This window comes from Chrysemys picta, chromosome 18 (assembly GCF_011386835.1).
Source record: "Chrysemys picta bellii isolate R12L10 chromosome 18, ASM1138683v2, whole genome shotgun sequence".
NCBI classification, from domain to species: Eukaryota; Metazoa; Chordata; order Testudines; family Emydidae; genus Chrysemys; species Chrysemys picta.
Genome location: NC_088808.1, coordinates 11,449,513 through 11,462,092, shown reverse-complemented (window position 1 = coordinate 11,462,092; position 12,580 = coordinate 11,449,513). Strand labels below are relative to the sequence as shown.

General features: G+C 45.8%; 1 protein-coding gene across 2 annotated transcripts in view; it reads left to right on the top strand.

The window, feature by feature from the left end:
- BRINP1 (BMP/retinoic acid inducible neural specific 1) overlaps positions 1–12,330 on the top strand; it is a 97,828-nt gene extending 85,498 nt beyond the window's left edge. For both annotated transcript variants that reach the window (XM_065572640.1, XM_008170835.4), the window contains 2 exons: positions 3,775–3,997; positions 10,685–12,330. In XM_065572640.1, the coding sequence (XP_065428712.1) occupies positions 3,775–3,997; positions 10,685–11,825 (1,364 nt within the window). In that variant the 3' untranslated portion in view covers positions 11,826–12,330. The remainder of the gene's footprint in view (positions 1–3,774; positions 3,998–10,684) is intronic.
- The last annotated feature ends 250 nt before the right edge of the window (positions 12,331–12,580 follow it).

The following is a 12,580-nucleotide window of genomic DNA, read 5'->3' as shown; positions in this document are numbered from 1 at the left end:
GTGGGGAGATGGGGGGGGGGCGGCGAAGCTCTGAGGGCTGGTGTCTGGTGGCCTGAAGTTCCTGATTTTCGTGTGGTTTAGTCTGCTGGCTTTATTGGTGTTTTGTCTGCATGATGTTGGCGTAACCTAGATCTGAATCGGGCCCATTATTAAGCTTTCGTAAAGCATAATGCTTTCAGGGGCTCTAGGTGGGATGCAGGAGCATTGGCCCTTGTTACGCCTGTGGGGAAGGTACAATAAATGCTCCACCCAGCAGTCCCCTGAGCCCTAGAGGGGTGGAGTTACTGCTCCTGCCTGGACACACCCTTTTTGAAGTGGGAATTAATCCATGAAGCGCTAGCTAGTCCCCTCCTCCCCGCACTCCATGCACTTGTTAGTGCTTGCAGCCAAATTATACCTGCCTCCGGCATGGGAATGCAAGTTGTCAGGAAGGGGCTGCCCTCCTAGGGGGCTTTCCTTTTGGAGTTGTGTAACACGACATGCACCCGAAGCAAATTCAGAGCACATTTGGCTTTTGGCCAGCTCTGCTGTGGGTTTGAAATTAATGGTGTTTCGTGCAATTTGGTGCTTAAGTCGTAACTGCTCTATTCAGGCTCTGAATTGACAAATGTTCCTTTGTCCCATGAGGAAATGGCGCGAGGCCTTGGATAAAATGCTTTTAATGAAAACCTCCCTGGGGGAGCCTTCACAGCATCACAGCCACGCTTCTCAGCCGGTCCTTTGTTACTCATTGTTTTGTAGCCTCCTAACCCCTTGATGGTCTAACTTAGGTGCCCTACAGTGGATCTCAAATGATCTGCCATCTATATTTCAGTGCCTGGAAACTGCATTCGCTGTTGCTCCAAGTGGTTCTGCTCCCACTCCGATTTTACACCCGAGGAACCATTGAGCCAAATACTCAGTTGGTGCAAATCAGCATGGTCAATGGAGCTAGGCCAATTTACGTTTCCTTGGGAGCTGACCCAGTGACTTAAATGGAGCTGTTCCTGATTTGAATTGGGATAAGAGGAGAATCAGAATCTCACATCCTAACCATTGTTGCCATTACAGACCCCAGGCATATTTTGCAAGTGTAGAGGTGTTAAAACTGGCCAGAGTCATCAGAGTTCACTATATTCTGCCTCCCTACATTCCTCTTGCAGTCTCATTTGAATAGGGAGTTTCTCACTTCATGTTGTGTTGCAGTGCACACTTAAACTGCTGCCATGTTCCTTCCTAGAGGTGGATGCCTTTCAATGATGGCTGAAGTGACACCTATTTGTACTTTGTATATCCAATTGGTACATTTCAGTCATCAATTTGTTACATTCCATATAAAGTATTCCTTGGAGTGAAAAGTGTCATTAAATCTAAGGTTTAATTAGCATTTTGCTTCACTGTGCTAATAAAACGTCCTTATTTAGTTAGTCTTCATCCATGGAAAAACATTTTGATGAAAATCTCCAATATTATCCCTTAGGCCTTCTTAACCAAAATGGGAACAGGGATGTAACTGTGAATTTAAGATGCACATCAGCTAATGGCGGTGGAGTGCAACTCAAAAAATCTAACATCAGTTCCTGCTTCTGCCACAGACTCTTAGTGTGATCTCACAAAGTCATATGAGGGCAGATCCTCCGCTGGTGAAAACTGGTGTGGTTTCTTTAAAGCCAATGAAACCATACTGATTTACACCAGCTGAGAGTATGCCCCATAATTGCTGTGTGCCTTAGTTTCCCATCTGAAAAATGGGCACAATAACACAGCCTATTTCTGTCTTGTCTAATTAGTAGAGCTGGACAATTTCCCTTCAAATCTATCTTGGAAGAAAAATTGGGTTTTGAGTAAATGTGGGGTGGTGGTGTAACAGTGTCTACTTTCCCGGGAAAATTCCAACTTTTCATTGAAAGACTGAACACCTGAAAACCGCAAACATTTTGGCTGAAATCTAAAAAAAAAAATATTTGGAAATGTTACCATGGTGCCTCATGGGAGTTGTAGTACAGATACCTTATGCCTCCATTCTCCTCTGTAGGCTGGGCTCCCCAGCCAGACAACATCTCCCAAGATGAACCAGAGCTGCAGAACTCCCATGATACACTGGGTGACTCAAAAGAGAAGACTGTGGTACATTGTGGAAAAATTTCTGCGGGGGGAGGGAGGAATAAAATTCCAGCCAGCTCTACTACTTAGAATCCAAACTGTTTGGAGCAGGGTCTTTCTATTATGTGTGTTCAGTGCCTGGCACAATGGGGTACCGGCCCCAGCTGGAGTTTCTAGGTGCCATTTTAATATATATAAATATTAACTAAGAAACTGGTTTTCTTAAAGTCAACCTTAGCTTTGGGAACCAACACCCTGCAGCTTTTAGTTTGCTGGCTTTGTTTTGTGCTGCCGGTATCAAAATACACACAATGAACTCAAATTTCAACCCCTAGTCTCTACAAAATCACGGCACGTCCATCATCAGAGAGAAAAGAGCTCGGCCTTTCACACAAACAGGCTTTGGAGGAAATTGATTTGTAAGGGGCGGGAAGCAAATGCAGAGCTTTTATTGCTAAAAGGTACTAGGTATAATCAGTGCAGTCCACAGAAGCAATTATACATGATGATAGTTTCAGAGGACAGGGGAATGGGAGGGAGTCGTTTTGAGGGGAGGAGGAGAAAGGGACTGAATGCCACATTATAAATGGAGTGGATTGCAGATGACTAAAAAAAGAAAATCTCCCAGCTGCCTTTGGGGAAGGAATGTAGGAAACCAGATGTCCTATGGTCTTTATAGTGTGGTGGTAGTGATTATTTTTTTATTAGGTGCTCAGATTGTATGGTGATGAATATCTGTCTACCTCCCTAACTACCTACTTGGCTAATACATAGACTTTCTCTATTAGGCTGCTAGTTTTGAGTTAGAGGTTGAACAATAGGAAATGTGTAGTAAAAAAAAAAACATTGATCATTTATAAGGAATTTTCATACCACCGGTCCAAAAGGGAATAATTTTTCAGTTATATGAAAAATTTCAGGAAAATCTCTCTAGAAAAAATTTGCTTCTTGGATTTTTCGCTTTTTGCTTTTTTTCTCCCTCTCCGCTCCCCCCCCCCCCACTTTTTATTTTTTTTTATTTTTTTTTTATTTTTTTTTTGCCACCAAAAGAGAGAAAGGGAACGGGGAGGACATGAAAACAATAAACTGAAAGCCAGAAAAAAGTGACGATGTTTTTAATTTTCTGGTGTGGTGGGGCAAAAAATGGAAAATTTCAAACAAACCAAATTTGTTCATGGCAATTTCTGAATTTGAAAGAAAGGCCATTTTTAAATGGAAACATGTTTCACTTGAATACATTTTTAAACCGCTCTAATCTCTACATTTTCCCTAGTGGAATCCCCGATCCCATATAACTGGGGCCTTGCTGGGACACCCTTCCCATTTAGCAATAGCAGGGTGGGTACAACCCCACGATGCCTTTGGTGACCCGTCCAGGTTAAGATCCCATGCCCTGGAGTATTAATTCTCCATCTGTGTTCTTCTGCTGCAAGTATACATGGAAAATATCTCACCCATAACATGCGTTGGCTATAAATCCCCCCTTATAACAGCAATGACAACCACAGAATTAGGGTGTTTCCTGGGGAATAATGACAAACCTGGGGATTAATGCTCATCAGCTTCTTTCAGCTGGTCATTAAGGCCCTACTGCACCTTGACTGTTATTGCTTCAATAGCTAGTATTAGGCCTTGTGCCCGCACTAATGCACGAGTCACTCAAAGCTTGCCACTTTGGTTGTGTGTTCCTAGATGAGTTTAAATCCTTCATGAAAAGGCTACCTAACAACCACTTCCTGACCATCGGGAGCATCCACCAGCACTGGGGCAATGACTGGGATCTTCAGAACCGATACAAACTCCTGCAGAGCTCCATGGAAGCCCAACGGCAGAAGATCCAACGTACTGCCCGCAAACTCTTTGGCCTCAGTGTCCGGTGCCGGCACAACCCTAACCACCAGCTGCCTAGAGAAAGGTACTTATACCCCCACCTTCTGCATCCATGGCAGGTCCGTGCCGATGGCCTCAGTGAGAAGCACAAGGCAGGGGGGTTGTTTTATTTTATGTTTTGAATACTTGGTGCCTCTTTCTTCTTTTACAAAGCTCAGAGCAATGCAGAGAAAACTGTGGACCTGGAGTGATTCAGGCCCCGGTGACATAGCTACCCATGAGAGCGTGAAAGAAGGAAAGAGGCATGCTCAGAGTTATTGAGGAAATGGGTGTCCTGTCACAGCTATAGCAGCTGTAGATATTATATAGTAATCGCTGACTCCTCACAGCCTTTCCGGGTGGCAGGATTCAGAGCTGTCTCCCACCATTTTTGGAGTTCTGTCTCCATGGTTTTAATGAACATTTCTCACCCTATCGTAGCTCTTGTCTGGAACTGAGGAGTGTTGCTTGAAACCCTGGAAATAATGAGCGGCTGGTATCTCCTCTTCCAAGCCGCTCTGGGAGCGGATGGGCCAAGTTAGCATTTGTAGATGAGCTGCTTTTTTTCACCAGCTTGATCAGCTGTCTGTTCTATTTCGAGAGATAATTAATTGGCTAACTAGAGGCTCTTGTAACCATTTTATCCATAGGGCAATGAGCATTCTGAGCTTTCACGTAGCCATATACAGTCAATGTCATGCTTCCAGGTCCTTAAGGCCTCTTTAATCACAGAGGATTGTTGTGCAGGTGGACAATATCCCATTGAGGAGACCAGGGATAGTTCAAGGTTAACGGATTTTTATTTTCTTCTGGAGAACATTTTCAAACTGACCCCTCTAGACAGTTGGCTAAGTCGTTACAAACGAACCTGGCTTATGCAGAAGTAACATAGACATTCATATATTATCTTTCAATCGTGCATCATCACCACCACCAAAAGCAGAAAACAGCACCTAGCAAATATGCAGCCAACCGCGCTGATACAAAGCTTTATATAAATATGTCGTTAGCATTTCGCTTCTATTTTAAAAAGCCAGCCAGGCAGAAAGGGAGCCTCCAACAAGCACTATAAAAGCTGGGTGAGGGAGGATGAAATGGATGCTGGCAGCTGAGTTTTTAACTGACTGATGTGTTTGATTTGTTTAAGTCAACACCACCAGGCATATTATCATTTCCACTCTTATGTGTCATTCCGCATTTGTAGTAAGTTGGGGGACTGGCTCGGTAGACAGATATGGAGAGAGAGGTATGTATTTCAGTGTTCTTTTTATTGGGGCTAGGAAACATTCTAATTTTCTAATTGCATATATTACATAGAGACAGATGCTTATCATTCATGCCACTGGCTTTGAAAGGATGGAGGGGTTATATTAACAGCACGTCTCTCTCTCTCTCTTTCTCTCTCTTGTGCACAAAAGCATAATAGAAAAGTACATTATATATTCAATAGCAACCTAAAGGAGAGAGAAATAGAATTGCCATTCACTGCCCTCCAGGAAAAAGAAGAGGAAGTGTTTCCATGAAAAAGAGAGGGTAGAGATTTTTGTAATTGGAATGATACTACTATGACCTTTGTCAATAGTGGAGAAAGAAAGAAAGAAAGAAAGAAAGAAAGAAAGAAAGAAACTGTAAAGATTTGCATTGATTTGCTTTTTCTTAAAAGTACATTGTCCATATCAAGTTCATAGGTTTTAAAAAAGAAATGACTCCTTAATTCTCGTAGCCTATATTAAAGCATGTCGTAATTTATTTAAATTTGAAAACTGAATGGGCACACGTACGTTTATTTTAAAACTTTAGAGTTAATAAAGAATACGCACAGAGGACCATCTCTCCCGGCCTCTAGTCTTATTGACATTAGCTAAGAATACATTTCACAGTCTTTAAGAATGAAAATAGTAGCACACACTTTCACTTCACTACGGCATCAAGCCATCATGGCAACTATCGCTTGATGAGAAATAGGGGGCTGATTCACAAAAATATTAAAATCCCCCATCCCCTTTATTTTTCAATGAACTGCTGACACAAATGTGAAATTAAATGTTTAATTTCACATTTTAACTAGCGTACATAGCTACCATCCAGATGAAAATCTCATTTCCCTTCACATTTCCCCCAAACCTGCCCTTCAGCCTTGCCCACAGAAATGAACTTTGGAGTGACTCCAGAAGGTCAACAAATCTGAACTCTTTTAAACCAGAGGGACGGGAGCGAATCATTCCAAAGTCAAAGGTCCCTCAAAGAGACCACTCTGCCTGCAGCTCCCTTTATCTCTGGTGATGGGTCATCCACTGGTTTCAACTGCAGCCTGGTGACACAAATAGACAGAACTGACAGAAATGCATGTTGTTTGTGGTTTGCATTTTGCATTTCACAGGGCTTGAAGAGAAAATACTAGGTTGGTCAGTTTATCGTCCATCTCATTTTCTGGTTCTAATGTGCCAGCACAACGTGTTTAGTGTTCACAGCATTACAGAGGGATTGTTTGAATCTGACAACAAAAAAACATGGAAATTTAACTCCCCTTATAACCTTTTTTGGGGGGGAGGGAGCAAGAGACACCCATCCAAAACATACTGGTTTACTCTGACATTTGCTTTCAGATGGTGTCTGTCTTTCATTGCACCTCTTTCTTTCATGCCTATAGCTTGTCCCTAGGCATGCTCTGGGTTTTGCTTCTTATTTTATTTATTTATCTATTTAGTGCAGCCATCAGCAGATGGTATTTTTTCCCCTGTCCTGCTTGCATCTCCATAGCGCTGAGACACAGAAAACACGGTACCATCCTCTGCTCCCTTCCCATCACCGCTTCACAATGCTGATTTGGGGAAGAGGAAAATTGCTAGTTTCCAGATCTTGGCTGAGCCACTTTTCCTGTTCTTCACGGCCTCCTCTTGGACGGGATGCTCAGCGAACGAGTGGGTGGGAAGACGGGCAGTCTGCATTTGTACAATCCAACCAGCATCGAGGCTGGACTAGGACATAATGATCTGATTCTGTAATTGCCATGGTGTGGGGAACAGGCCTGTCATGTTTCTCTAATTCCTATCAGGTCAACTCGTACTATTCTGGCTTATTTCTGTTTATCTGGCGTGTGTGGCAGCTGTAAATTCGTCTTTTCATTGCACTGAGCCATTTGTAGCCCAGACGGATATCCGTGTAGATCATCTTCTGAAATGTGCCGGGTCACACACAACCAACCTCCTTCCCCTCTTAGTCTCTTGCACTCACTAGAGTGGTTGGACAGTAATCTAATTCCACTGACTTCAGTGGATGCATCTGAAGAAGTGAGGTTTTTACCCATGAAAGCTTATGCCCAAATAAATCTGTTAGTCTTTAAGGTGCCACCGGACTCCTTGTTGTTTTTGTAGATACAGACTAACATGGCTACCCCCCGATACTTGACTTCAGTGAAGTTACTGCTGATTTATACCGGTTTAAGAGAGCTCAGAATTAGACACAAAGGGCCTGATCCCACACTCTGCTCCACCAGCTTTACATCACTGAAACGCTCAATACGTCAGTGGAGTTACCTCCATGTATCCCCAGTGGAAAGGAGCGGAGAATCAGGCCACAGGAAATCTTTGAGTGCACGATGCACATGGAAGGCCAAATTCAGCCCTGGCATAAGGAAATCAAGAGAGTTGTGCTTACACCAGAGCTAAAACTGGCCCCTGGTGTGAAGGTATAGGCATATGTCTCTGTTAAATCATGTGTAGTGTATTTCTCTCTATTCTTTGTATATGAGAGTGTGCATGGTGGTTATTTAAGTTTATGTGCAGTGTGTGTGTTTATGTATATAGAAAACCCAGAGATACAGTATGAAATGTATGTTGGCACATACACACCTGCGCGCACACTCACTCTACAAACACCCATAACTACCCAATGAACTTGCAACGAACCCCACCTATACACATACCCCCACGACATAAACGATATTCTCGCCCGTCGCCCTGGCCTTGTTCCTATGTCAATGCAGCCCTTTGGCCTCTCAATTCCTCTTTCTTGCTCATGTGTTCGTAGCTCGTGCTGCATGGTGGCTATGGCTGGAGCTGGGGAGTCATCGATACTTAGCTTCAGCAGAAGCCCCTTGCCTCTCTCTCCATGTTAATGCTCTTCTCTTCATTGCCAGATCAAATTCACTCAGCCAACTACTCTTTACCAACCTGCCAAGAGGCTGGTTTCAGCTTCTTCTCCAGTGGGCAAATTTCTTCCTGCTGTGGGGGGCTGAGCGACCGGCACTGGCAGTGCAATTTCATTGCAGGATGTGTCCCCAGCTCCTACCACACCAATGAGTCTCCATAGCAAGATATATGCCTATGAGTGTTACTCGTGACAGGTCAGCTTTATCCCTCTTCTGGCGCTGAGGCCAGTGCAAGGTGGCTTACAGAATCGCTGGGCAGAAGAACACTCTAGCCATACCCCTATCCTGGAATGCTCCCTACACCAGGCAGCTGTGCACTGGGGTCAGTGTAAAACCTGGGTAGGATTCGCTTTCCTTTGCCGGTTCCCAAAGGGGTCACTCCCTGGAGCCTTGCCCCAGCTCTAGCACAGAGCAGGGACACAATTCAGCGCCAGGACCAAACCACATCCGCTTTCCATCTATATGGCCCCGGTCCCTTGCGAAGAGTAATAAATGTGTTCTCCCAGCAAGCCTAAGGAAGGAATATCCCCATTGTTCAGACAGGGAACTGAGATGCAAAGAGATGATATGACAGAGCCAAGACTTGAACCCCTGTCTTTCCAGCCCCAGCCCTGTGCCTCGTCCCTGAGTTCATCTTGCTGCCAGGGGGCTCCTCTGTTGTAACTGTCGTGGTGGAAATTGCAGTGTAGGTGGGAGCTTGGAATGTAGCTTTAAGACACAATAGCTGCTGTGAGCCTGGCAACCTGTGATTTCCCATTGTTGCCATTGAGCAGGGAGCTCCATCACCGGAGCCTCATGCTTCATCAATGAGCCTTTCACCCATGCAGACAAAAAAACAATTTGGCAGATGGGCGGGTTGTTTTATTTCCCATGCACCTGCTCCAATGCTGCAGTTTTATATTTAGATCGCCACGTACAGCAGAAGCAAGGAATTGTGTGTCCCTCGAGGGGAAGGTGATCCGTCCATATTGTAGTCAGGGGGCCTAGTGGTTAGAGCACTTCAGGACAAGGGGGACATGGATGCTGACTCCTTCCCTTAGTGTCTTACTTTCCTGTCCGGATATTTATAGATGTCAGTGTCTTGTTTCCAAGTTCCCTAGCCTCTCTCTGCCTTTTCCCACTCGCAGGACAGATCTGGTGAGCTGTTATGGGGGAGAGAGACCCTGGCAGCTTCATGCCAAATGAGGGATGTGCTAATGGTCCCTTCACACTTCTCAGCCTTCAGCATTTTCCTGTTAATTCATTTCCCTCTCCTGTCCCTCTCAGTTTGAGCCTTTCACTCCCTTTCTTTCTGCTTTCTATTTTCCCTCCCTTTGCACAGTTCTTCTTTCTTACCACCCTCCCCCCGCTTCTTTTTCTCCTTTTGTCAGTTTCTCTCTTTCCATTTGCTTTTTTCTCTCCTCTGTTTTATTTCACACTCCCCCTTAATCTCTCCCTCCTTCCATCTCTGCTTCCAATTCTTTTCCACATCTCTTCCCTCTTCCTTATTTATTTCTTCCCTTCCATGTCTCTGTCTCCTTCACCCCTCTCTCTCACCCCTCCCTTCTCTTCTCTTCCTTGAGCCCTCTTGCTGTTCTTTGCTGCTGTATCATTTAATGCCTTCTTTGATACAGCTCACAGCTTAATGGTTCTTCCGCGGTCAGGCTATGCAGGTGCCATGAATTTCACTAATCCAGCTCTGAGAGCCTCTGTCCATAATCACTCCTCCTGTTCTGCAGGGACTGAATCCTAATTTGTCATTAGCCAGTCCTCTCACTACAGCGCTACCCAAGAACTTTTTTGCCCAGAGGAGACAATGAAGTATTCATTAGTGAGGGGGGAGGGGCAGCTGTGCAGGGAGTTCTGGGGGGGGGGGGGGAGGGGCTGGTTAGAAAGGAAATACTGCATGGAGGTGCTAAGTGGTGGCCAGTCAGAAAGGCAACATTACAGGGGAGTTGGAGAAGCCATATATGGGGTTACTACAATACAGAGTAATAGGGGCAGCCACTGGGATAGTGGGGTGCTTTAAGAATGAGGTTATTACAACAGAACTATCACCACACACCCAAGCCTCTGGCTTCTTGTCTGTCTTCACTGACCTGTGCACCATCAGCTGATCAAGGTTCCCGGGTTTGGCTCATTACATCATGAGCTCATTTTTCTTTAGAGAAGAGAGGGCTGGCCACGAGGACGCCCTGAGTCACTGCCCAGTCTCAGCCTAGAGAAGCTCTTATAACCTGCAGCAGTTGGTAATGCTCCCCAAGGAACCAGCTGCCAGCTGGGGATAGTCAAAGGGGCCTTTTCCTGCAAACCCTTGCTGGGTTTGTCAGTTCCACTCCCACTAGCGACTCATCAGCACTGATGAAGCCCCAGCAAGAAAATGAGGCCAGCTGGCCTTTCTTTTGCATGGGCCATGCAGCGCAAAGGGAGTGATGCAGGATAGGGAAAGACTGGACCAGGAGGTATCAAATGCCAGACACCAGAACATGCCGCTTCTGAAACCCTGCCTCACATACCCACCCTACCCTTAATAGGGGCCCAGTTTCAATTGTAAGAGCCCATCTTGTATACTTGAGGCTAAAGTTCTTGTTTTCCTGTTTGCAGGACAATACAGCAGTGGCTTACCCGGGTTCAGTCCCTGCTTTACTGCAATGAGAATGGGTTCTGGGGGACCTTTCTGGAGAGCCAACGGAGCTGCGTGTGCCACAGCAGCACCAGCCTGTGCCAGCGCCCCATCCCGTGCATCATCGGGGGCAACAACAGCTGCGCCATGTGTAGTCTGGCCAACATCTCCCTCTGCGGCTCGTGCAACAAGGGCTACAAGCTGTACCGGGGCCGCTGCGAGCCGCAGAACGTGGACTCGGAGCGCAGCGAGCAGTTCATCAGCTTTGAGACAGACTTGGATTTCCAGGATCTGGAGCTGAAGTATCTGCTGCAGAAAATGGACTCGCGCCTCTACGTGCACACCACCTTCATCAGCAACGAGATCCGCCTGGACACCTTCTTCGACCCCAGGTGGCGCAAGCGCATGTCCCTCACCCTGAAGAGCAACAAGAACCGGATGGACTTTATCCACATGGTGATCGGCATCTCCATGCGCATATGCCAGATGCGCAACAGCAGCTTGGACCCCATGTTCTTTGTCTACGTCAACCCCTTCAGCGGGAGCCACTCCGAGGGCTGGAACATGCCCTTTGGGGAGTTCGGCTACCCGCGCTGGGAGAAAATCCGCCTCCAGAACAGCCAGTGCTACAACTGGACCTTGCTGCTGGGCAACCGATGGAAAACCTTTTTTGAGACTGTCCACATCTACCTACGCAGCCGGACTCGGCTGCCCTCCCTGCTGCGCAATGAGACTGGCCAAGGGCCCGTGGACCTTTCTGACCCCAGCAAGCGTCAGTTCTACATCAAGATCTCTGACGTGCAGGTGTACGGCTACAGCCTGCGTTTTAACGCCGACCTGCTGCGCAGTGCTGTGCAGCAGGTCAACCAGTCATACACCCAAGGCGGGCAGTTCTATTCCTCGTCCTCCGTCATGCTCTTGCTGCTGGACATTCGGGACCGAATCAACAGACTGGCCCCCCCGGTGGCACCGGGTAAGCCTCAGCTGGATCTGTTCTCCTGTATGCTCAAGCACCGCCTGAAATTGACCAACAGCGAGATCATCCGCGTGAACCATGCACTAGACCTGTACAACACCGAGATCCTCAAACAGTCAGACCAGATGACAGCCAAACTCTGCTAACCCAGACTCTTCTGTGGACACATCAGTAACTGATCCTTTCGCTGTATAAAAAAAAAAATGAAAAGAAAAAGGAAACAAGGAAAGGGGAAAGAAAAGAAAAGAAAATTTGTAAAATGTAATTAATATACAAAAAAAAGGGGGAAAAAAAGAGGAAATTCTTCATTTGTTGGAAACTAAACCCGTTCTAGCAGCTGTATAAAACTGTCAGGCATGTTTGTTATTTCTATAATCCATCATAAATGGGTCACATCTTACTCTCTCTCGACCTTGAGGGTGTTGCTTGTTAGGACTCAGGTGCTGCAAAAATAAATCAGAGGGAGGATCAGAGCTGGGGGGAGGGACGTTTCGGTAATGAATTGTAAAGATTTCTGCTATGCAGGTGCCAAGACAAACAAACCAACCAACAAACCAACAAAGAATTATATATCAATGTAAAAGAACTGCCATTATTCCTAGTGGGAGTAAATGGACAAAAGATAAAAGATATTTCTTCTGTTGAGATTTATATCAGCCTGATGTTTAATTATTCACCCCTCCTGTGATGAACTTTGTCTCTGGAAGGGAGGTGATGGCAGTCCTTTGAGAGTAATATCTATGGCTTGCACACACAAGGAGGAGTGAAGGACTACATTTTCCAAAGAGACTAGGAACTTGGGGTATCTCCATCTTTCGGCGCCCAACTGGAAACATCTTACCAGTGGGCCGATGCTCAGCACTTTCTGAAAATCAGCCCCTTTGAAGGACCAGGACCTCTA